Source organism: Crocodylus siamensis, chromosome 4 (genome assembly GCF_052110815.1).
Source record: "Crocodylus siamensis isolate JL-2025a chromosome 4, ASM5211081v1, whole genome shotgun sequence".
NCBI lineage: Eukaryota > Metazoa > Chordata > Crocodylia > Crocodylidae > Crocodylus > Crocodylus siamensis.
The window spans coordinates 157,271,344-157,297,339 of NC_143398.1; the positions used below are offsets into that span (position 1 = coordinate 157,271,344).

Sequence of the window (25,996 nt, forward strand, 5' to 3'; positions counted from 1 at the left end):
CAGAGAATCAGCCTAAGACAGCTTTCGGGACACCGTGGGGTCTGTACGAGTTTAAAAGGATGCCCTTTGGGCTGAATGGCACGGCGGCAACGTTTCAAAGGTTGATAGATTGGGTACTCGCACCACACCAGGAATACGCAGCAGCCTATATAGATGACATCGTGGTGTACACCCAGACATGGGAGCAACATGTCCAGGCCTTAAGGGCAATTCTGCGGGAGCTACGAAAAAAGGGCCTGACGGGCAACCCAAAGAAGTGTGCCCTGGGCAAAACGGAGACAAAGTACTTGGGGTTCTTGGTAGGTAAGGGTCAAGCGAGGGCACTGAGGGACAAAGCGGAGGCCATCCGAAGTTATGAAGCACCGCTAACGAAGAAACAGATGCGGGCGTTCCTCGGTTTAGCCAGTTACTATCGGCGATTTATTCCCCAGTTCGCTGATCTTGCTAATCCCTTGGTGGAGACAACCAAGGGGTGTGAACCCCACAAAGTCAATTGGACTCCGGAGAGACACAGAGCCTTTGAGGAGCTCAAGAGAGCGTTATGTCAGGGAGTCATGCTCCACATGCCTGACTTCAGTGTTCCATTTATTCTCCAGACAGATGCTTCGGCATATGCCCTGGGGGCAGTCCTCGCCCAGGAGGTGGATGGAGAGGAATGCCCTGTAGCGTTTGCCAGTCGTAAGTTGAACGAGCACGAACAAAGGTACTCTACCATTGAAAGGGAGTGTTTAGCTATAAGGTGGGGTATCGACTATTTCAAATACTATCTGTTAGGCTGGGAGTTCCGGCTAGTAACAGATCATGCCCCCCTACGTTGGCTTAACTCCGCCAAGACCGAGAATGCCCGAATCATGAGGTGGGCCCTGGCACTCCAGCCATTCCAATTTCAAATTGGATACAAGCCCGGGTGTACTAACACCGTGGCAGATTTTTTGTCCAGATACGGGGGAACAGGACTGCAGCCTGAGACACTGAAGGAGACCCTCCCATTGCAGGAAGGGCAGGACGAGGGAGGCGGTAGCCAGAACAAAGAAGCGCCTAGTGGTGTCTTAAGGGGTGGGGTATGCAAAGGGGTTGAGGACGTGCGGGGCAGGAGGACGCCGAGGTCGGCGGAAACGGGCCCGACTTCCGGGTCTGGGCAGGAAACCCGGCCCTGAGGTCTTCCCCTTCCAGGAACCCGGACGCATCCGGGTTGAGGCCTACCCGGACCAATAAAAGGAACACGGCGGATCCAGAGGCGGCGGAACCGGGAGCGGCGGATCCAGAGGCGGTGGAGCCAGGAGCGGCAGATCCAGAGGTGGCGGAGCCAGGAGCGGCGGATCCAGAGGTGGCAGAGCCACAGACACGAGAGGCAGACTCGAGAGTGGTGGGTTCAAAGGCGGCGGAGCTGGAGGTGAGCGGGAAAACCACCGGTGGCGGGGGATCCGCCCTGAGGCGGGTGCAAGCTGCCTGGCAACGAGGCAGGATCTACTGGGGCAGAGGTAGGACCCAGCGTGACAGGGAGACATGATCGACGGGCGGTGGAGGGACAAGCACCCGAGCACCGCAGGAGTCAGCGGCACCCGGCCGGAGCCGGGTACCGTAAGTACTGGAAACTAGAGGCCATCTCGGGCGGGAGGAAACCCGCCCCCCAGTGCCTGAGGTTCTTGGGCAGGCTAAGGGGTGGACAGAAGCCCCGGCCTAAGGGTAGGAGACCCCAGCCCGGACCTGGCAAAGGGGCAGCATAGGAGTCAAGTAAACTCCGGCCCCAGGCCATTAAGCCGGGAATTTTACGTTGGACTTGCACTTTGGGTTTCTTTTGCCTTTACGAACATTGGCAGGGCTAATGCCCTGTAGGGTGGTCCGCCCGGGAGGGTGGCCACACCCGGAGGACCGGGCGAGGGTGTAGGGGAGGAGGAGCCTCAGGACCCCCTGGAGTTACTGAAGTCGAGGTACCACTTCTGGACTGCACGTGCCACAAAAGGGTGAACCCCAACTTTCCATCAAGTCGTGGCAGACGAGATTGGCGGAGACGCAGTGTGGACGGCTTACTCTTCTCTTCTCCAGGGGCTCCCTGTGAGGCCGGCAGCCGAAGAAAAGGTTGCCCCTCACAGGGAGTCTGGTTTAATTTAAACCAGGAAGGGGTCTGGAACAGACATTGCATAAACTGGTTTGAGCCAGATCAGTTAAATCTAATACTGCATTCTACCAAGTTTATCTCAAACCAGTTTCAGCCATTTTGAAACTGGTTTATGTGTACTGAATGTTTGTTTTGTTACAGGTTTAAATCAGTTTCTGATCACTTAAACCAGTTTATGTGTAATGTCTGTCCCTAGCCCTAAAGAGTGCTTAAAACTAGTTTCAGGTGTTAATGTGTGGACAATCCAGGGGTTAAGAGCTGCTTAAAGTGAATGTGTAACAAGGTCTTTAGAGACGAGACTATCTTCACTGAAGAAAAGATACACATGACAAATATTTTGCTCTCATCTAGGTGAGAAAGCTGGGCTATAGCATTGATTTTTACTAGGAAAACAATGGACAGGTGAAGCAGCAACCCAAATCATCAGTTCAGTGAGGGATAGGAATTCAGGTGAGTTAACTTGTCACTGGTTTTCTTTCCATTCTACTACTTTTATTCCTGCTTTTTGCCATTTTCACTTACTGGTCTTCTCTTCTTGTTACTCATTTCACTCTGCTTCTGTCAGTGTTTAATCTGTCATTCAGGGTACCTGATAGTGTAACTACAGTTTCTCCTCAACAAACTTCAATTATAATTTACATGGTCATGTATCATGGAATATTTGGGAATATTCCTGTTCAAACATGTTGTACTTTTTCATTAAGTAGAGAAAAATATAATTAATATTTTATCCAGTTTGCTAAGCTGGGACAAGTAGAGGGAAGGCAATTTGTAATATATAACATGAAATGGTTCTCCGTGTACCTATGCCCAGTTATTCAGCGTTTGGCTAATTGACGGGTGTCTCTGAAAGGGCAAGCACAGCTATTATTCAAGTGACAAACATCTGTCTTCCAGTGATGACTCCTGACTTGGCAAGCCAAACTAAAACTTGTTTTACACGCAAAAAATGCTTCAAGAACAATTAAATAGTCTAAGGAGAAGGTTTTATACAAATTGTCACATGTATTCACAAGGGGGGGGAAGCTCCTCAAACATGCCACCTCACACAGCAGAGAGTATAAAATTCTAGCAAAAAAATACACTTTTGACTTGGATAACTGAGGCTTTCTAAATACTCGGAAAGCTATTCTTTCCTAAACTGCTAACACTATGTTATTCAAGGGCTGCACCCCAGCTAGCACATGGGGATTTATCGGGGGCTCTTGCAAAGTCCCATACATGTCACGTGCCAAGAGTGTCTCAGTTTGCTCTTCTGGAATAAGGAGCCAGCTACCAGCCAGCTATTCAATTAACTACTATCAACCAAATATCTGCCTACCAAATCTATATTGTGCAGCTCCTTACTTCTCCAGCAGCAGCCAAACCAATGGCAATTTGCTACCAACCTGCCTATCACCTGAAAGTGTACCATCATCTTGTATTCTGTCTTCTGCCAGACCAATTAATTGCTATTTGGATGGCTCCTATTGCAGGTACAATGAAGCAGTCTTCAGTAGCAATGGAAAGGAGACAATGCAGCTCTTGAATGACCACTTGGCTTCCTACCTGGAGAAAGTGAAATCCCTGGAGAAGGAGAATGCTGACCTGGAATGCAAAATCAGAGAGTGGCAAGAATGTCAAATCCCTCTTGTGTGCACAGATTTCAGCTCTTGCTACAGCACCATTGAAGAGCTCCAGCAACAGGTATTGGCCCACAAGGGCATTTTATAATTCACATTCAGATTGATAGGAGCAATTGCAACTTGTTTTGAGTAACTAGAAAGTCTGAACATGCTTTTCTGAAGCACAGAGAAGTAAGTTTGAGAACAGTTTAAAAGTGAGAGAGGGTAGACTATTACTGTACCTTCATTCAGTAGTAATCTCGTTTTCCAGATCTGCAATGCCAGGGCTGAGAATGCCAGACTACATCTAGATATTGACAATATTAAAGAGGCTTCTGATGACTTTTCTTTGAAGTAAGTATGTGTAAATTGGACTAACCATGTATCCTGAGGCTCATGTCTTTTTTAACCATCATTCTGGGATTCTAAACTAACTTTAAGTGTCTTCCATGTGCCATTCTGAAATGTCTCTTAATTTAAAGCAGGGGTATCAAACATAGGGCCTAAATAGCAATGTAATCTGGCCCATGGGGTTTATAGATGTTTTGGAATTTGGGGGTTGGGTGAATGGGAATGGGCCCCACTGCTGAAATATGGGGTATGGCGCCCCACTGGAGACATGTGTCAGTGTCAGGGAGTGAGCAATGGCTGCATTAACTCCAACAATCCCTGATGCCTCTTGCCCTACCGCTGGAGATGGAGATACAGCCCCATAGTCTGGATCCAGCCCAGGAGCTAGGGTTCCACCTATCCCTAATTGGGCTGGACAGTCCTGGAATAGGAACATCAAGTCCTGGTCCCAGGTTGCATTTGTCCCAGATTCTCAGTATCATGCAGGGATACAGGTTTTCTATTCACCACGGAAAACCATGGGCAATGGCAGGTTTCCCCTTGTAGGCTAGCAGCCTTCTAGCTTGAAAAGGGCTGCTTGGGGCTGCCAGGAGTAGGATGCAGGGGGATCCAGAGGTCTTGGCTGTCATACATGCAAGTGTCTACTGATCCTCAGAAAAAATGTATTACAAACAAATGGGGAAAAAACAGGAAATACACACACGTACAGGCTTCAAATTGGAAATATGTATAAATATACCATTTTATTTCACAAGTAGAAATGATACAGTAGAGGACTTGCACTGAAAATGAGGTGGGGTTTTTTTGCATACAGTTCATTTACTGTTACTCTTGCTTCATTCAAAAGGTATGAATATGAACAAGGGCTTTGCCAGAGTGCCGAGGCAGACATCAGTAGTCTGCATAGATTTCTGGATGACCTGACCCTATGCAAGACTGACCTAGAGACAGAGCTTGAGTCCCTAACAGAGGAGCTCCTCTGCCTCAGGAAAAACCATGAGGAAGTAAGATTGAACAGTGACTAAATAGTAACATAAATTAAGATGTGGAAACATATGAGTATTTATTAGATCTAAGAAAAGATACAATGGCTTTATAGATAGAGGCCAACATTCGTGTTTCAGCCACTATTTGCAGATAGCATTTGTGGTCAACAGTGAGTGAAGCTCCATTTAACTTTTTCTTTAAAATTGTTTATACTGGTTGCTGTTAGCACTTCATTTGTCAAGTCTTTTCCATATAAAGAATTTGCCAGCATTCCTCTAGCTGAAGGCCTTTAAAGTTTCATCCAATTTTATCTTGGATATCATCTACAATACTCCTAATAACATGTACATACTCTCTACTTTTATTCTCCAGTATTCAAAACATCCTACTCTGGTAAGCTTATTACCTCCACTCACTTTACAATGTATTTTTTTTCAAAAAAGAAATAATTGGCTTTCTTAGAAAATCAGGAACATTTGCTGAATTTCTCTCCTGCACTTTAAAACGCTGGAAAATGAATTTTGGAGGACGGTGTAGGAAAATGATTGTGTTAACTTCTATTTCTGTAGTGGAATTTGTATTGACCTGCATTGCTGGTGATCAAGAGGTTAGAACCGAGAACGGCCACCACAGAAGCATAGAAGATATCCATAGGTGGTGTTTGATGGGAATGAGAAAAACAGATCCCTTCTAAATGTTTACTTTCTTATTCTTCCATCCCCCTAGGAAGCTACTCCACTTCAACATCAGCTTGGTGACTGTATTAATGTAGAGTTAGATACAGCTCCATCGTGTGACCTGAACAAGGTCCTGGAGGACATAAGATGCCAGTATGAACCCTTAATTGAAAAAAAACAGTGTGAAGTTGAGAACTGGTACCACACTCAGGTGGGCATCTCGTGGTAGACAAATCACCAAGAAATTCCAAGCTCAAAAAATGCCCAACTGTTTTTTAAAGTGAAGCCATAGTTGTCTAACTTATCCCACTATGTTTCAGATGGAGGAACTGAATAAGAAGGTGATCTCCGATAAAGAACAGCTGCAGGGCTGCCAAAATGAGATCATTCAGCTAAAACACACTGTTCAGGCTCTGGAGATTGATCTGCAGACCCAGCACAGCCTGGTGCGTAACACTGAGCACTCACAATGCCTTTGGCATCCCTGAAAACGACCCATGTCTGACACCCTGCTCATTTATCTGTGTATCTAAGGATTCTCTTACACTGACATGACAACCAGATTCCAGACATGTTTGTGACAGCTGGCTATGTGGCACTGTGGGAAGAAGGCCCTGACACCTCCCATCTTAGAGTGGGGATTTTAAATCAGGCACCTCCATCAAGTCTTTCAGAGATGCCCCACTGAGTTGCTGCAGGCTTATATTACGATAGGTGCTGAAAACATGGCTCTCATAGGTCTGCCTGAATTCCCTAACCTACAAAATCGACACTGAGAATGGAATAGAACTAACTGGGTCTGTTTTCAGAGTACACAGGCAAAGCACAGGTCTGGCCTATATGAATAGCAGCACTCCTTATATTCTTTATTCCATCCCACCCTTGCCCCCTTTTCAGAATGCTGCTCTGGAAAGCACCTTGACAGATACTGAAACCCGCTATAGCCACCAGCTATCAGAGCTCCAGTGTCTGATTAGCAACATGGAGGCGCAGCTTGCAGAACTTCGGTCTAACATACAACACCAAAACAGTGAGTACAAGGTCCTCTTGGATGTGAAGAGCCAGCTGGATTGTGAGATTAGTGCTTACCGTAGGCTACTGGATGAAGAGGGCTGCAAGGCATGTCACACAAGCGATACACAGACACAAAGCTGCTGATAGTAAGTACCCATCTATACAAAGATCTGCCAATAGGATTAGAAGTAATGTTTTAAAAATAAAAAGGCCCTCAATGTTTTATGTACCGTACCTGTATAGTTAAGGAAGTCTTTCTGGATTTCTTCAGAATTCCCTTTTAGCTGAGGCACAGATCAACGGAAAGAATTAGTGAATTTTCTAACTTTGAAATGTCACTATTTTCTAACTTTGAACTTTAACTGTGAACTTTCTTCTGCTGAAATTGCTGTTTCACTTGGAGATTAGTTCAGAAATGTGCATCACTCATGTGCATCATTTCCAACTTGGATTCTTCCACGTATTGTTTCTTCCTCCATTTATTCCATGGTACAGAGCAAATAGCTCAGACTAACTTTGGGGATGCTTAAAGTATCTTTGCGTATGATGGTGGGAAAAAGATGATGTGTTCCAAGCACTGAAGTTATGTCTAGATTGTGAATGGTTCCAAAGAGAATCTCCTTCCAGTCCAAGCTACTACATAAAGAGTCCCTGCATCTCAGTATGATTTTTTCTGCTTCAAAAACATAATAGAAAATGGTTCCTCTCGGATCAATTCTTTCTGGATTTAAATCTCTTACATAATATATTCTTCATGTTGTTTGTATTTATTTCTTGTACATTTAATATTGATTCCTTTGAAGTCTATTCTCGAGATACTTAAAACTCTCCAAAATATCGTTGTTCTTCCCAGGCTGCCCAGCTGCCTCTGGCTTGTAATCCAGACTGTGCAAACTCCATCTCTTTGCCAATGGTAAACCACTCTGTGCACCAGAGCCAATATTCATGACCCACTTGTTCCTCCGGCTATAGAGCCATTGTTCCAGAAAAGGAATTGAACTGGGCTCTACTCTGCTGCAAGTCCCATGCTGCCTGTTGTATCAGCAACCCATGTCTCCAGAAGTATTTGCCCACTTCAGAATTCTCCAGCATCAGCAGCAAACTTATCCAAGGCATGAAAGCAAAAACTGAATCAAGCAACTGAGAGAAGAATCATACTTCTTCTCTTTGCTTGGGACTTTATTCAAGGCTTCTTACTATGGTTTTGTACACTGAAATGTACTGGTCAGGTTCTTAACCCAGCCTGTTTCTGCTTTTGAAGTTTCCCTCTTTTATTCTGCTTTCTTAACATCAAGATGCGATGCATTTTTTATGCTAATAAACATTATTTCTCTGGCACAGCAAATCTGGCTCATGCTGTTATCTATTCCTTTTTAGCATGTTCCTGGCATGTATTTTACCAAGAACCATTGTACACATTATATTTTATATAAATCCTGTGGAAAGAGTTTCCTTAATGAGCTGACAGACTGATTAACCTTACCTATGGCTTCCTGGCTATAAACCCCACCCTTAGTCCTCGACTTCATTTGCTAACCCTCAAAAGTAGAAGTACTAATGCTCCATGAAGAGAGTCAAAGATTCAAAAAACCAAAACATAACAAATTCCTCACTCAATATTTAAGGGCCTTAGGCTGTTCCTATTGAAGTCAATTAGAGTTTTGCCATTGATGAAAAAATTAAAAAATGTTGAAATAATTTGTAAGCAGAGTCTCATTATTAAAAGTGATTCAGTTACATCAAATTCACTTTAACTGAAACAGAAGGTAAGATTTACAAACATGACTGGAGTTAGATTCTTAAGGCCTTTATATGACTTTGGAGGCAGGTAAGTTCTTAGTTTGATTTTCAAAAGCCTCTAGGCCTGTAAGACAAGGTTATTTGGGTAAATCCAATATCTTTTATTAGACCAACTCAAATAATTGGTAAAATTCTTCTTAGCAAACTTTTGGGCACAAACACCCTAGGTCAGGCTGAGGAAGTGTCTGCAGATGGTCTGTGCTCTTCCTGGCTAGAGTGGTAAAGCAGCCAGAGGCCAATACATAGGCCTGTAACACTTTTAGTTTTTAGTGGGAACCAAAACTACTTCCCTTTTCTACCCACCAAGCTAAGCAAAAGGAAATTAGTATGCAAAAGTAAAATACATCTATACACAACTCATTGTAAAATTAGAGGACTGTATTGATACAGAGCTGAGACTCACTGGCAGGCTGCCTTCAATCCAACCCATCTTACCTGTCTCCCCTTCACACACAAGGAATGGGAGAGGTAACAGAAAAAGATGACCCCACCCACACATCAGATGAACAAATCTCACAAGATAACCCTTTGAATCCAGGCAAGAGTAAAATGTGCAGTGACTCATACATGTTACCACAGTATCATGTAGATGCACCAGCAATCCATAATGAATGGTATCAAAGGCAGATAAAAGATATAAAACAGGGGGTTTCGACCCTTTAAAATCTAAGTACCCCTGGTGACCAGACACCAAATGTGGAGGGAAGGCAAAGGGGGATAGTGCACGGGCAAATGCTGAGCTGGGGGAAGGCCTGTGGGTAGCACATGTCCAGACACAAAGCAGGGAGTCAGGGACAGCACGTGGGCAGGTGGGGGCAGAGCGCTGCTGCCTCCCAGGAGCAGGGCCAGGGCAGGGCAGGTAAACTCACCGGGCTCAGGTGAAGGCAACAGCACCTCTCTGTGGGGCGGGGAAGCTCACTGGGCTGGTGTGTGGTGGCCACGGCCAGGTCATACGAGCTTCCCACCCTGCAGAGGGGCGCCACTGCCCTTGCCCTGCCCTGCCCTGGCACTGCTCCTGGGAGGTGGCGATGCTCCATCCCTGCCTGCCTGTGCGTACCCTCTAAAACCAGTCCAAGTACCCACAGGGATACGTGAACCCTCGGTTGACAACCCCTTATGTAAAAGTATCAGTGGGGGCATGTCTAGAATCACAGAAAAGTAGGTTTGGAAGTGACCAATCCCTGCTGAAGGCAGGAACATCCCTATTCAGACTCTCTCACAGAAATGCTTGTCTAACCTATTCCTAAAAGTAAATAATAAGCCCAGTCACACAACTACAAGTCATACTGCTCCAAAACACCAAGAGCAACCTAACCTTCCACAGGTAAAGCTGGGAGATGAAGTCTGTCAGTGTCCTGCCGCTACAAGGGCTGTTAAAATATACTTGAGAGATCCAAGGAAGAAAGCCACAACCCCCTTGCTGAGAAAGACAAGCCCCCACAATCCACACAAATTTAACAAGGGAGTAAAATTCCTTCCTGATTCCAAACATGGCAATTGGTCTGACTTTGAGTGCAGGGGCAAGACTCTCTAACCAGAAACCTCTGGGTTTTAGTCCCAGCATTGAATCCTACAGGAAACTTCCTATTTATATACTTCTAAGAATGGATTTTGGAACCATTTACCTGCAGTACCTGGGTAGTGTAACACCCCAGCAGCAGCAAGAAATGAATACATGCAAATCACACCTCTGCTGTGAGGGTCTTGAAAGAGTATCTTACATACATCATCCCTTTAAATAAAAGTATGTGGACAATCGAGGGGGGAAAAAAAACAACCCAGTGATAATGTAAGGCCGTGAGTTCACCGGCCGGAAAGCTGTAAAAAGATCTCAAAGTTTTAAAATCTTCCAGGTTACCTTCAAATCCATTTCACGTTCCCTTTTATGCAGGTGGGCAGAAGCAGGGAGTGGGTAGAACCTTGGTATCTTCCCTCCAGTGTATTTGCCCATGCACCAAAACGGATACAAACTGGACCCAACTACATGAGACATTTCCTGCAGAGTTGGTTAATTAGCTCCACAGTAAAGTGTTTACACATGCGGCCCTATTTGGCTAAATTACTTAACTTCACCATAGGTTAGTACTTACATTTACCTCCCACGGTGGTGTTCTTTAGAGTGCAGAAACACGTGTAGACACTGATAGGGCTGCCTAAGGCACACACTGGACCACCCTCATGCCCCAGCTAGCCTTCCAGCTAGCCCCAAACTGGAGCACCCTCATGTCTCAGCCAGCCCCTCTGCAGCACATTGTACCAAGTCAGAGACACCCTGGGCTGGCAGGCTGACCCCCTGGGCCCCCTGTGAACCAGGGCTACTCTGACCCAGCTCAACATGCTGCATGTGTAAACATCCATATGTGCCAGAGTTTATGATGTCACATTATTGCATATGTAGATGTGCCCACTGAGAGGTAATCTACCTGGGAAGTAGCTGGACTAGATTCTTTCCCTATCTCAGAGTGCCAAGTGAAAAACAAATTGTCCAAGTAATGATATGTGTCTTCAGGCTGGGAGGTCTTGCATTTCCTCTGTTCTTCACCTCGTTATAAATAGTCTGTGATAAGAGCAATTACTGTGCAATTATTTCTTTCTTCATTCTCTTCCTGTGCCCTGTGTCTGCTTCCATTAGTTTTGCAATTTATTATAGCATCATCCAAGTTACGGACTATCTTGCCAAGTTGCTACTGCCTAAATTGATGCCCTTCCTGGAAGACAATCATTTGCCCAAAGTAAGTTTAGTTTCTGTCCAAAACTTCACAGATACCTTTTATCATTTTCTGCATTCATGTTCAGAAAAAGTGGATTTAGGTAAGCCCTTACTGGCTGCCTAATTAGCTCCTCAGTGAAGTCTCAGCATCTACATGTGTGGTCCTTTTAGGCTGCAGTAAAGTAATACACTCTGCTACAGGTTAGTACTTACTATAAATACAAGTACTATCCTAGGGCAGCATTCTTTAGTGTGGAGCAACACGTGCATAGATGCTGACAGGGCTAGCTGGGGCATGAGGGTGCTTCAGTGTGGGAGCTGCCTGCCAGCTAGCCCTGCAATGTAGCACCTTTGTGCCCCAGACTGTCCCTCCGCAGTATGTTGAGCCTGGTCCCTTGCCAGCTGGGGCTGCTCCAACCCAACTCAATGTGCTGTGGTCTCAGGTGCACATGTAAACATGGTGCCTGGGAGCAATAAATTATGGTGCTATATGTACTAGAGTTTAATAGCATGTGTAGATGCACTCTTTGGCTAAAAACATTAGATTTGGTCACCCCTGTACTAAACCATTAATGTCTTTTTAACTAGTTATATGGATGTCATTTTAAAAGTTTCCATTTACTGTGTGAAAAGATTGAAAAGCAGTAAAGAAAAAATAATGTTCATCTCTCACAGTAGCCTTCAGTTCTATACAAGAGGAACTATGGGAATATTTAGACCTGCTTACTTACTCCTTACCATATAGCATGCATATTAAATGGAGGAAAAAACAGGAGAGAGGTCTTTGCATTGAGGTGTCTCAGATTTTTTATGGCATATTTTTATTTTAAAAATCCTACATTGCTATACGCTCCCAATTAGTAGACAGCCAGAGTCTTCCTGACAATCTGGAGGTATTGCTATCTAAACTTAAATTCAACATGGAATTGTAAAGTGCAATATATACCTGGATGTCAAGGCCCAGGCGGGATTTTATCTTGCTGGCAAAAACAACTGAGTTCACACAGTAGCCTCTTCCAATGCTACCTACAGAAGTTGTGGAATCTCCTTCCTTAGAAATTTTCAAGAGCAAGTTAAACCATCACAGTCAAGTTTTTAATCAGAGATGATCCTGCCTTGAGCAGGGGGCTGGACTAGATGACCTGATAAGGTCCCTTCCAGCAGTACTTTTCTATGACCCTATGATCATCTACAAATAAATACATCTGGGGACAGTAAAGATGAATTTTAAATTGTGTGGAGGGAACACATTCTTGTTAAAGTATTCTTGTTCATAAATTCCTCTTGGTATACTGCAAGTTGATAATCCAGTGGAGACCAACTTTTTTGCCAGGTGTGACACAAATTCACCCCATACCCTCCCCGAGTACTACTTCAGTCCTTCCTCAGTGTGACCTACTGCTCTGCTTTCTGCTTCCTTCCCTGTGCTCCCAACCCCATCTGCTGCTGTGATATCTGTTCCCTGCCCTATCTTCCACTATGCTACTTGTCCTGTTACTGATCTGCCATGTGCCAAACACAGAGGCTGCCTATGTCACTTGCAGCATGTGTGCTGCAGGCTGGTAACCCCTGCAGTAGATAGTAGGTCAAAACCTATGTTTTCAGTGATGTTAGATGAGTTTTCATTAGCAGTAAGTTCATATCTTTTTATGAGATTTTTGTCATTAATTATTTACAGAATCATACATACCACTCCCTTCAGTGCCTTGAGTCCCACAAGTGCCTTAAGTTAGAGCACATCTGCAATAGGCCACCTGAACTTCTGTAAATACCCAAAGTGAATAAGTGAATGATTCATCAATGACATTATAATGTACCTGACTTCTGAATTTTACCTGCACATGAAAGATTAAAATGTCTGTACCCATCTTGATAGACCCCTCTTGATACTAATCAGCTGCTTTCTTGTGGTAATTATGTCTGATATACCTGACAGTTTCTCTCACCCTTTCCTGAAGCTGTTTCTTTACCATCTTGTGCTTGATTTGTTCTTGTCAGACCTAAAAAAGAATGTCTTGTGCTTGTCTAATTGTGCCCAACTATACAGTTGGTGCAATAAAATATATCACTCCAGGAAATCCTTGCCTCTCACAATGATTTTTCAATACCAATGCCTTTCTGGAGCAATGGGTTGAGGAACACTGGTAAAATCATTAGTCCATTTTAGCCAATGCAAAATAAGTATTACATCCTTGAGATATTGGTACCATAGCAAGTTTATAGAAGTGTAACTTCTTAGGTTCAGATAAAAGATTTTATTAGAAGAATGGCCCCTTTTTGCTTCTCATTTGCTCATTTTGCAGAGAAGAGCAAGTTTTAATTTCTCGTGGCTGTATAAAGATCAGTACAGTTATTAAGGAGTAAAATGAAGGGTAGTCTGTATCATGAACAATATGCAGCACTATCATGGTTGTGAGTTATGAATAACACAGAAATGAAAATATAAAATGTATCCTATGCTAGGACTCACCTACAGAACTGGGAGGGAGGGTGAAGAGTTCCACTTGGACTTGAAAATTAAACTAACTTGGGTCTCAGAGCATATTAGATTCTAAGCCATCTTCCTCCCCTTACCATAACCTCATTTGATTATATTATGCTAACAAGCTTTCATTTGTGTGTAGGATTTCTAAACTACCCTTATTTCTATCAGTTGTACAGCTAGAGTGTTGTTGTAGCTGGAAATATGTGAAGAGAAAGGGGATTTCTGGTTATATTATGTATTGGACCAACTGTATAGTTGGGAAGAGATATTAGGACTGACCCGAGGCATGACATTTTGTGCCCAAAAACTTGCCTAATATCTCTTCCAGCTTTATAGTTGGTTCAATAAAAGATATTTAAAAAACCAACAAAAGCAATAGAAAGTGTACTTCTTTCATTTATAGTTAGTGATGTTGCACAGTAATCCTTAGCTGTTACTGCCACCTGCTGTCAAAAGAGCTTTCTTCAAAGAAATCACATTTTGATCGTACTAGGCAACAGTGCCTTCAAATCAAGGCCATCAAGGTGCTGTGTATTGCCCCAGTGATTAAAAAATGACATGTGCCAAAAAAAATTTCTTTTGCAAATGATGCAAAGGATAAAATAAGATAGATAAACATTGACTGTGAATGTGACATAGGAAGAATTTTAAAAAAAAGAAAGAAAAAGCTCTTTGCTACTCTTGACAAAATCCACCAGGGGGAGGATAAATCCTGTCACACTGCAAATTGGAATCATCATGAATCTGGAATGTCCCAGCATTTGCCTCTTATTGTCTTATTTTTTGAGGATGCCTCACCAGGAATGGGTGCTAGGAATACCTGCTGCTAGTAACACCACTGGAAACTTCAGACAAAATACAAGGATAAAAAACCATCTTTACAACTGTTCTTGTTCTTCTCATGTCTCTACACCACATCTGACCATTTTGTTACACGTTTGTGTTCATTTAGTGTACTTTGTGAGATCTTTCATTGTACATGTGCCTTCAAGCAGTAGGCATTGCAGCAGGTGTTGCATAGTCTGAGGCTCTGTGCTGCAGTCACAGTTGGATGAGCTAGTAATGTAGCCTCACTTCTTCATTAGTTCCTTGGAGCATCTGAATACAGTATGTAGGCGGGTTGAGACATCGCCGCCTTTGCCATTGTTCACCAGCCCCTGGTGATAAGAACTCAGGTGCTGGAATGTCCATTTTTTTCACTGTCAGGTATTTTCTTCAGCCTCTGGTTCCAGATCTGTAGTTGTGTCTCCTTGTGTGTGGCATTGAGAAGTTGGGTTCTGGCAGGGAAGCTGGTTGTGTGACCTCAAATGTTTGTGTGCTGTGGGATGGTCATATAATGAGTGTCCCACATCTTCAGTTTGTCCTGATAGCTCTGTTCTGCTGACCACCACTCTTCTGATGTCAGGCAAAGTGATGCCAGCCAGCAGGTACACGCTGTTTAGATTGGTAGGCTTCAGACATCCTGGGATGCATCAGCAGCTATCATTCAGGCTGGGGTCAAGGCGCTTAGCGCGTACAGATCTCTCCCATACAGGGCATGCATACTCGACAGAGGAGAAGCTGAGAACCCAAGCAGTGGTCTGGATGGTTGGGGGGTTAGGTCCTTATTTTGAGTTGGTGAGCTTATATAGACTTGTTCCCAGTGCTCACCTTTGCTTTTGTCTTCATGATGTGTTCTTTGTATGAGAGGGCCCCAACTGGATTTGAACAATAGGATAGTGGGATCCCGGACCAGGTAATGTTCAGCTGGCAGTTGACCTCATGGTTTTTCAGCTGAAAGGCAATATAACTTGTGTTTTTGCTTGGTTGTCACATATTTGGTTTTCAGTGTAGTATGAGGTTAGGCCAATTAATGCCTCTTTTAGGGTTTTTTCAACATGGTCAAAACCAGTCGTTTGGGCTGTTGTGCACGGGTCATCTGCATGGATGACACATTTTGTCTCCATATTGATTGGTTGGTCATTCATATAGATGTTGGATAGTAGTGCAAGTATGCTTCCTTGGGGAAGGGTATTAATCTGTCAGGTAATACCTGCAAATTCTGCTAACGCTCCAAACCAAAATTTTATGGTTGTTGAAAAGAGATGCAAGTCTCTGCTACACCAACAACCATGTTAAAATTCACCTACATTTGATCAATGTCACCTGAAATAGCATGCTGCAATTACTGGGCAAAAGCTTTGCTTGCATACCTCTATGTCCTAAATATATATATTTTTAGATTTAGGTATTCATTTTTATGTTAAGGAGAATGCTAAGAATTATAGCTTTATTTTAGGACCAGAGTTATTTAAAAACTGTTCAAACATAAGTTATTGGTATGCAGCAACATTGTAGAACTACAGGACAAACCTGTAGTCCTTACTAGAGACTTCCTTATGAAAATCTTTGAATCATTTCTAAAAATACACTCAGAAGTACTGCACGTTTTGAGTGAGAATTGCAAGATTTGGCTTTATAACAAATGACTCTGTTCTAAGTCAAATGTACCCTATTATACAGATGAATTGACTGCCATTTATATGTCCCAAATCCCCTATGCTTATTTTCTTGGGTCCTCTGGAAACATTAAACAAGCCTTTCTGGTAACTGCCATCATGTATCTTATAAAATAAAAATTCCACAACACATTGAAAATGAAAAGTTCAAATATGAAATAAACTTTTAATCAGTTCAATTGTAAGTATGTCAAAACAAGCAGAAAAACTTTATCCGGGACAAATACAGTCTAATCACAATTTTTTTCCCCTTAATTAACCATAAATTGGAAATTGGAACTTAGTAAGGATTACATGAGTGAAGGTCTACATGTCTCACTAACAGGTGCCACTAACAATACTTTTAAATTTTAACACCCACCACCCCAACTGGAACTTGTTTCAGCTTAGCCTTTGTGAAAATGTTTTTGTTTTTGAAAAGTTTGGTGGCCCAGGATAATTACAGCCTAACATTAATGTTAGATATAGGGACCTCATTTAACTTGAAGGGTGCCTAGATAGAATATTTGCAAACCTTATATTCTTAAATGTCTTTTAAAGGGATTTAAGAGACAAATTTGAGCTGCTATCCAAAGGCAACCCCATGTAAATGAAAGTAACAGATTTGGGTAAGAGCAGTCTCATATAGGCGCACAGCCTTGTGCTGACTTGGAGAAGAAAGCAGCAGGACCCTTTCCAAAAGAAAATGACTCCATATTCTCTCATCATCTGAGAGAGTTTGACTATTCACATAATAAGGATTTTTTTTATAGGAACTTACTCTAGATATTATAGTGTTTGGGAACACTCACAAACCAATGATAAGAAAATGCTTTTGGGGCACACATCATGGCAGGGCATATGGCAGACTTGCTATTTCATGGCAGGGAATAGGCTATTTTCTCACTATTGACTCTTTTCTTTACATGATCCCCCCTCACTTGCCCTCTTCCCCACCAAGTCAGCACAGATTGTACTGAGGCACCCAGATGTGAAAATTCCTTTCCACAATTAACTCTGGCAATTCCACTGCACTAATATGAAGGAATGTAATGCATGTGAATAAGAGAAGAAAGCAAAGAGCAGAGAAGCAAGACTCAGTCAGTACAGGTTCACATTGGTTATTGGTTAATTTTGGCATGGGAATGGGGAAGGACAGGAAAGATGAAAGCCACAAGAGGTACCAGCAGGCAAAGACTGCAGGTTACAAGTGGCCCAACCCAGTTTCTTCACACTTCAGGTCTTCCTGTTACCCAAACACAGGATGCACAATCAGAACACTGGAATGCAGAGGGAAAAGCCCCGCCATCCTTCCTAGGCTGATGTCAGGGACTGGTATAGTAGTTTAAGGATGACATTGTAGGCACATCCAGACAAGCACATGCTTGTGGTTTGCAGCACCTCAGAGATGCCATGAACTGCACACAATACATGTGCACCTGTTTGCCACAGTGCTAATTTGAAATGCAATGCCAAAACTTGCTCATAGTGTCAAAAAAGCCTGCTGCTAAAAATGTGGTGCAGTGCACATGGCAGGAGCATATGTTGCTAGAAACAGAGCTTGGCTGACCAGAGCCATACTCTGGATGCCAGCCAAGCTCTGTGTGGCTGGATCAGCAATACTACTGCCCCAGGAAGCCCCCAGGTAAGGCTCCTGGGACCTGTTGCCCCAGCCTCCCCTATTCCACCCGAGTCAATTTGCTGTGCACTAGAACATACATGTGGGGCATGCCCTGGGGCAAAAAGCAGTAGCACAAATACATGCCCCTGCTATTTGTGCTGCAGGACGTGGTGTGTGCACACTTATCTGGATGTGCCCCCGAGGCTTCAATCCTCCCTACCCAAACCAGAAGATTTACAGATCATTTCAAATTGAAAATCTAGGCTCTTAAGAATTTGCCCAACGTAAAAACAACACAAAGCATGCTTTGGGAGCACATTTGCAGCAGAAGAAACAGCCCCACAGCTCTCTCTGTCTGCTGTAGAGCTACTCACCCTACCTAAACTCCTAGGGAATCAGGGGTTTCTGCCTCATACCCAGCTTCTCTGCCAGGACTCTGACAGACAACAGTCCTCCTAGAGCTATCAGACAAGGGAACCAGAGCTTAATTTTAAAACATTCCTAAAAGAAACTCAGGACTCAAGGACCTTCCCCTGTACTCTCTCTTCTGGATTTTGTCTTGCCACACCTTCACCCTGCAGTCTGTCCCAACATATCCCCAGATTAACTGTCTCTAGTATGGTGCTCTAAAGTACCTGGCTTCTCTCCTCCCCTCCCATTCAGCAGCTTCTCCCCTCACAGTATTACAATAAATAACCTGTTAACAGAGCTCCTCCATCCTTTTGAATGATTTACCTAGCTCCTCCTCAGCTGATTCTGATTGATTCAATTAATCTCATCATCAGCTGTTTGGGATCTCCTGGGGGGAGGAGGGCTGTTGCTCCCTCATAAGCAAGACAAAGACCAAATTCCCTTAAAAGGCAGACTGACTGGCAGCCTAATTTCCATATAATATGGAAATGACATATTCTACACTTAAGACGTCCCACACATAACTATATTTCCAATACAAATGTGTATGTCTCTTCTTCTACTGCCCCATCAGATATGAAAGCTACAGAAGTTTCTTGGATGAAGGTTCTTCCACATGTCCCTTGATGAGGTATTTTGTTGTTGCCATTGTCCTCTATTTTGCCCTCTAAAAATGGGGGTTCTATTTACTGCCTGTACTGTGATGCTATCTTCCTTTCAGGCCATCAGCAATTCATTGTTTTTCAAATACAATTCTATTCATCATCAGATCTCCAGACCTAATATTAGTCTGATTCTGTACCTGTTTGCAGTAAAGCTAGATTTTTATAGGTGCCACTGTGAGAAAGAGAGAGAGAGAGAAGAGGCATAAGTATATGGTTCCATGTTCTGTGCAATGCCAAGACCTAATCCATTCCAAAGTAACAGCAGTGGTACTTGCTTATGCAAACACAGAATTTGACTCTAGATTTGCATTAAAACTTCAAGACAGGTTTTTAGAGTTTCTTGAAGCTATACATGCTATTAAGCCTGTTACTGCTGTAAATCAGAAAAGCTATTGGGAAGTTTAAAAGGGAGTAGCTCCTTTGAAAATCTGTTAGGAGGGGTCGAATTTTGGGAAAACACCCAATAGTCAACCTAGTTCTGGTCTCAGTGAATTAATTTATTACATTTATTTGGATCAGAGAGAGGACAATCCCAAGGACTTTATGCAATCGCAGTTTAAGTTGCTGAAGTTATGCAATCAAATTTAGAAGCCATTTGGAAAACCTGATCTTTAAGATGTCTAGAATATATTCTCCATCCCAGCTAGAAAGGCATCAGCAGAAAGTAGAAGTTAACCATGTTAATATGAAGTCAGGCAGAAAGCAGGGTTAGGCATCAGGTGCTATAGCAGAGGAGATACCACGATGATGGTTTCAGCCCAGGGGGATTTACTGACCTGGCAAGCAGGCGTGTGCAAAGCGGCTAGTATTCGCTTTGGATTCGGATTTGGCCAATTCAGGGGACAGTGATTCAATTCAGTGATTTGAATCACTGTCCTGATTCGATTTGGTGATTCAGCAGCAGCCGAATCTCCGAATCAGCCAGGCCAGACCCATCTCCTGCCCCTCTCCCGGCCCAGCAATGGCCGTTCCGCCTGCCTCATCTCCCAATGCTTGGGGGAAAAAAAGCCCCGGATCAGCAGGTGGGCTGGCAGGGGCCCCCCCATGGTCCCCTCCCCCAGCCCCTATTACTTACCAGCTCAGAGTGGCTGCAGCTCCCTCCTGCAGACACCAGGGACTGCCTGAATCATCACTCTCCAAATCTTTGCCAAAGATTCAGAGAGCTTTGAAGCGATTCGGACCTTTAAATTGGTCCCCTGATTTGATTTGATTTGGATTCGGAGATTCAGCCACCAAATCAGGCCGAATCTCCTCTGAATTGAATCACCACATGACGCTTCGCACAGCTCTACTGGCAAGGGAGAGACTGTTCTTCTTGGCCTAGAATGACTCTATGTAGTTGAGGGTGGAGACCTGTCCATTGCACTGCAGGCAGGTCCCCATGGGAGAATCTATTAAAGCCTCTTAATGGGAGGATCTCAGCTACACAATGTATAGCGATGTGGGATTGCTCTCAGAATTTCCCTCTAGCTTGCTCCTCCGGCCTTTTGGCTAGGAGCAAGCGAGACTAGGGGCATCTGAACTCCAAGGTCTCTGGGCTTGGGGCTTGTGATTAGGATGCCTGCCATGGATTTGGGAGTATCTGAAGCCCCAGGCAGAAGAGTCTGGGAAGGAGGATACTTGCTGGTGGTAGTGCCACACATACTTGAATGACTGAGCTGTGCTCATTTGATAGAATTTGAAACTGATTTGGCTGATTTGATCCAAGACACCATTTAAAAAACATGTGTGTTATCTGCACTATGCTATAGTATCTGATGAAGTGAATTGTGGCTCAAAAAAGCTTATACCTCTGCTTCATTTAGTCTATAAGGTGCACCTCTACCCTGCCTTCTGGTGTAACCCTAGCATAAGTTGCAGGGAAACAGTTCTAAGTGACAACAGAAAGGTCTCTGAAAACCTTACTGTTTTAAAGGCAATGTAAGGTCTACAAGGATCTCACACCAATGAAACGTTGGGCAAGGGTGATATAAAAATGCTAAATGCTGTTGTTGTCATTTTGTCTTTCTTTCTTGAATATAAAGACAGTTCCCATTTCCAGTGACTATCTAAAATTAAAATATTGGCTAGCAAGTTCTTGACCAGAGTATCAGCCAAAGAGATCACCGGGCCTGTAATTAATTTAGATCAATTTAATTTATTAACAAATATATTTGATCAGCTGACAGTTCTGCCTGTCAAAGAAGACTTAGAGCTCCACAAGGAACACAATTTAGAAGCAAATGCTTTAAGGAATAGAACCTAAAAAAGGAGAATGGAACTGGAACGCTGGTCAAAGAGCACAGACCTGGAAAGAGATATTCGGAAAGAAGAGATTTGTATCAATAACTGACTACCTAACCAAGGGTTGGCAACCTTTTGCCATTAAAGACCACTGCTTATGGTCCAGCCCCTACTGTGAGCTGCATCCCTGTGCTTTATGCATGTGCCCCCTCCCCCATCAACAGATGTTGCAAAGGGAATAGATGAGAAAAGGCAGGTACTAGGACCCTGGGGATGCTTTCTGCCACCCTGGCAAATCCAGTTTATTCAAGGGCGTTAGGTTGTTGACACTTAATCTAATCCATGCATGTAGATGGTCCTCCTCACAGTATCATCTTAGCACTTCACAGGTGTTTAAAATAGAAATAAGAGTCAAAGTATCACTCATCTTTCTTCCCATTCCAAAAAAGAAATATTTGGATTATAGTGTATTTAAAGTTCTGTTTCTTTATGTAAGTAGGTGTTTCTTCTGTATATGTCTATCTGTGGGACACAGAGACAGGAAAATGTATTGTAGGGAAACTGAGAAGAAATTAGTGTTGTCTTTCATTCTAAATGCCACAGGTGGAAGACATCCACTGGAAGAAATCCACTTAGGCAATAAAGACTGTTACAGTACTGTAAACTGATTAGAAGTCTGACCAAGAGGAATTGAGACTATAAATAACTGGTAAGTGACATCAGAGTTTAAATCTTGCCACGTTCTCAATTAGTACCCATAGAAAAAGAAGGTTAGGCAATGGCTCCTATACCATCAGCAAGATGGTGGGAAACTACTTTAGCTAGTATCTACCTTGCAATAAAAGATCTAGGCAAGGTTTTGCTGCAATGAGGCACAATGATGATGACAGATAACATCATTCACTGATCCCATTATGTCCTTGACTAACTCGTATACAGCAAATCCTTATGTATGTAGAAGGCTAAAAACACTTCAACTATCTATAGCAACATGAATCATGAACCACAGAAGGGTGGGAGAAACTTCAATGCACTGGGTGCATGTACACATCTGCTTTACTGCAGTTTCATAGATTTCATAGACATTAGGGCTGGAAGGGACCTCGGAAGATCATCAAGTCCAGCCCCCCACCCAAAGGGCAGGAAGTCAGCTGGGGTCATAGGATCCCAGCAAGATATGCATCCAATTTGCTCTTGAAGGTGTTCAAGTAGGTGCTTGAACCACCTCTGATGGCAGGCTGTTCCAGACCTTGGGGGCTCAGACAGTAAAGAAATTCTTCCTTATGTCCACGTTCTTGTAGTAGTTTATGACCGTTCAACCTCGTCATCCCTTGGGGTGCTCTGGTGAACACCCCAGATACTGGTGGTCACCCCGATAAACTTATAGGTGGCCATCAGATCACCCCTGAGCCTGCGCTTTTCCAGGCTAAAGAGCACCATGGCTCTCAGCCTGTCATCGTAAGGTCTGCTTTCCTGACCTCTGATTATGCACGTGGCTCTTCTCTGGACTCTCTCAAGCTTCTCCAAATCCTTTTTGAATTGTGGAGCCCAAAACTGGACACAATACTCCAGCTGCGGCCTCATCAAGGCCGAGTACAGGGGGAGAAGGACATCTTGGGATTTGCTTGAGAAGCATCTATGGAAGCAAGCCAGTGTTTTGGTCACTTTATTAGCCTCAGCATCACATTGCAGGCTCATGCTCATCTTGTGGTCAATGATGAACCCCAAGTCTCTTTCTTCTGTAGTGCTAGCCAGGGAAGCACTGCTGAGCCTATAAGGATGCTGCAGGGTTTTTTTCCCAAGGTGGAGAACCTTGCATTTTTAGGTGTCGAACACCATCAGGTTCTTGTCCACCCATTTGCTGAGCCTGTCCAGGTCAGCCTGGATCACCCACCTGTCTTCTGGCATGGAAGCTTTGCCCAAAGTTTGGTGTCATCGGTGAACTTGGCCAGTCCGCTCCTGACTCCAATGTCCACATCAGTGAAGATGTTGAACAATATGGGTCCAAGGACAGAGCCCTGGGGGACCCCACTGGTCACAGGACACCATGATGAGTGACTTCCATCAATTACTACCCTCTGAGTCTGACCACAGAGTCAATTTCCCAGCCAGTGGATTGTGGTGGACCCAAGGCCACAATTGGCCAGTTTCACCAAGAGGTGATCATGGGATACCAGATTGAAGGCTTTTTTGAAGTCAGGATATATGACATCAATCTCTTCTCCCTTGTCCAGGTGATGGGTTACCTGGCTGTAGAAGGAAATGAGATTGGTCAAGCAAGACCTACCTGCAACAAACCCATGCTGGCTATCCCTTAGGATGTTGGTGTCAGCCAGTCCATTAAGGATGGCCTCTTTAATAAACTTTTCTAAGATCTTCCCCAGGATAGAAGTCAGGCTGATGGGCCTATAGTTTGCTGGATCCACTTTCCTCCCTTTCTTGAAGATAAGCACCACATTGGCCTTCTTCCAGTCTTCGGGCACTACACCAGAGCACTAGGAGTTTTTAAAGATCGGTGCCAGAGGCTGGGCTATGATGCTCGCCAGCTCTTTGAGTACCCTGGGGTGTAGATTGTCAGGGCCGGCTGACTAGAAGGTATCCAGCTTCTCACGATGTTCCTTCACAAGGTCAGCATTAATGGAGGACAGGGGATCTCCTTCACCCGGACCTCCCTGTCTCGTAATGGGCATAGGCATCCCATGAGACTGATGAAAGACCGACACAAAGTACCCATTTAATAGGTTGGCTTTTTCCTGGGCGTCAGTTGCCCCATCTGGTTCAGCAGGGGTCCAATGTTGTTCTTGCTTTTCCTCTAGCTCCCCACATACCTGAAAAAGGACTTTTTATTGTTCTTGATGCTCGAAGCTGGTTGGAGTTCAGTTGCAGCCTTGGCTTTCCTGGTTTGCTCCCTGCAGGACTGGACCAGTGCAGAATAATCCTCCTTGGAGGTGAATCCCATCCTCCATCCTTTGTAGGCCTTTCTTTTTAGCCTCAGGAGGTCTGCTAGGTCCCTGGAGAGCCAGGGGGGCTGCTGTAATCTTGCTGCCTTTCCTCTGAGATGGAATAGACTTAGCTTGTGTATTGAGGATCGCTCCCTTGAGGAGCAACCACTCTTCCTGAACTCCCCTCCTCCTGGGGTCATGGTCCCTTAGGGCCTGACTGACAAGCCTCCTGAGCTTGTCAAAGTCAGCTTTCCTGAAGTCAAGGACTTCCATGTTGCTGACTGACTTGCTAGCTTTACTGCGGATAGTGAAGGTGATCAGCTCGTGGTTGCTGTCACCCAGCTTCCCATTGATCACTAGGTTGCCGATTAGGTTGTCCCCCGTAGCCAGTATCAGGTCGAGCAGTGCTTTGCCTCTTGTTGGCCCATAGACTTCTTGAGTCAGGTAGAGGTCATCCATGCATGAGAGGAAGCTTTGCGACCACTCGGATTCTGCTGACTGATCCTCCCACGAGATGTCCAGGTAATTGAAGTCAACCATGACAGCCATGGTCCTGGAGCATGCAGTCTCAAGGACTGGTCAAGCTCAGGACTTTGGGTGGAAGGTCTGTAGTAGACTCCCATTGTGTCCTCTGTGCTGTGTTCCCCATGGATTTTAACACAGGGGGTCTCCAGTCGTCCTCCCTGGTCACCAATATCACCTTGCAGGGACATAGAGAGCTATACTCCCGCCCCTTTCATCTACACAATCCCTCCCTTACAGGGATAGCCATCTATACCTGAGGTCCAGTAATGGGTGGAGTCCCACCAGGTCTCCGTTATCCCTATGACATCATAATTATTGACTAATTAGATTGTCAGTAAAGTGTCACCATCTACACATGTACCCCTATCAGGGTGCAGTAAATTAATCAACTCCACCTACGATAATACTATCTGGGCCAAATACTATTCTGTGGTGGAGTTAGTGCACCAAAATGCATGTGTAGATGGTGACTAAGGCTGGCTGGGAACATGAAGGTGAGACAGTGTGAGGGGTGCCTGCTGGCTAGCCATGCACTATAGCACCCTTGTGCCCCAGCCAGCCCCTTTGCAGCACACTGAACCAGGGCAGAGCAGCTCTGAGTTGGCAAGCTAACCCCCGAAACCGGAGTTTATTGCTATGTGCTAATTACATATGTAGATGCACCCCCTGAGTGCTGCTTTGCTCTTTAATGGCAATGTTTGCATGCAGGCAGTTTTGAAGTTGCTTTTCATTTAGTGTATCTCTTATGATTTGAGTTTAATCACTAGAGGCTTTCATCTTTCATGTAATGGTTTTAAGATGCCTAACACACACGGGTAGTTAAATAAGTCTTATTACAGATGCAAAACCTGTGGGTACATTTCCACACCATCAAGCATACCACCAATCTACACCATCCATCCTTTTTTCTGCTGCCCAACGAACCCATCAGAATCCATGGACTCTAATAAGCCTATCCCAAAATGTGGTATATCTCATCTAGTGCACCAGAAGCCCTCATGGAAGCTATGTGGGTGAAACTAGACAGAAAGTGCACCAAAAGGATCACAGGGAAAAGATTAAAGACAGAGATGCATGAACACATGTAGAGGAACTATTTTCGCAGAACAGTCATTCACTTTCTGACCTCATCATTCTTGTGCTCAAGGGAAATTTGCCAAACACCTTCAAAAGGCAAGTCTGAAAACAAAAAATCATAACCTGGCTGAACATGGAGAACCAAGACTGAACACTGCCATTGACAAGCTGTATGGTTCTGGGTTAGAATATTGAGCAGATGTGTTGGCATTACCTCTTTAGACCTACCAGCTGACATCTTTACAATGTACTCATAATGCCCAGCAGCATAGAGTGTTATTGTTGTGGATATGGCAACAAAATCTTCT

At 44.1% G+C, this 25,996-nt stretch overlaps 1 protein-coding gene across 1 annotated transcript; it reads left to right on the forward strand.

The window, feature by feature from the left end:
* Window positions 1-3,271: 3,271 nt before the first annotated feature.
* LOC149866916 (keratin, type I cuticular Ha4-like) lies at window positions 3,272-6,896 on the forward strand. The gene is made up of 6 exons (XM_090044443.1): window positions 3,272-3,805; window positions 3,995-4,077; window positions 4,922-5,078; window positions 5,788-5,949; window positions 6,059-6,184; window positions 6,636-6,896. Exons 1-6 carry the CDS (start codon window positions 3,272-3,274, stop codon window positions 6,894-6,896), a joined length of 1,323 nt encoding a protein of 440 aa, XP_089900569.1.
* The last annotated feature ends 19,100 nt before the right edge of the window (window positions 6,897-25,996 follow it).

Bases quoted from the DNA above. Each gene is read 5' to 3' on its own strand.
- LOC149866916 (XM_090044443.1), top strand. From the start codon at position 3,272: ATGTTATTCAAGGGCTGCACCCCAGCTAGCACATGGGGATTTATCGGG. The intron at 5,079-5,787 runs GTAAGATTGAAC...CCATCCCCCTAG, and splicing joins TCAGGAAAAACCATGAGGAA to GAAGCTACTCCACTTCAACA. The intron at 6,185-6,635 runs GTGCGTAACACT...CCCCCTTTTCAG, and splicing joins TGCAGACCCAGCACAGCCTG to AATGCTGCTCTGGAAAGCAC.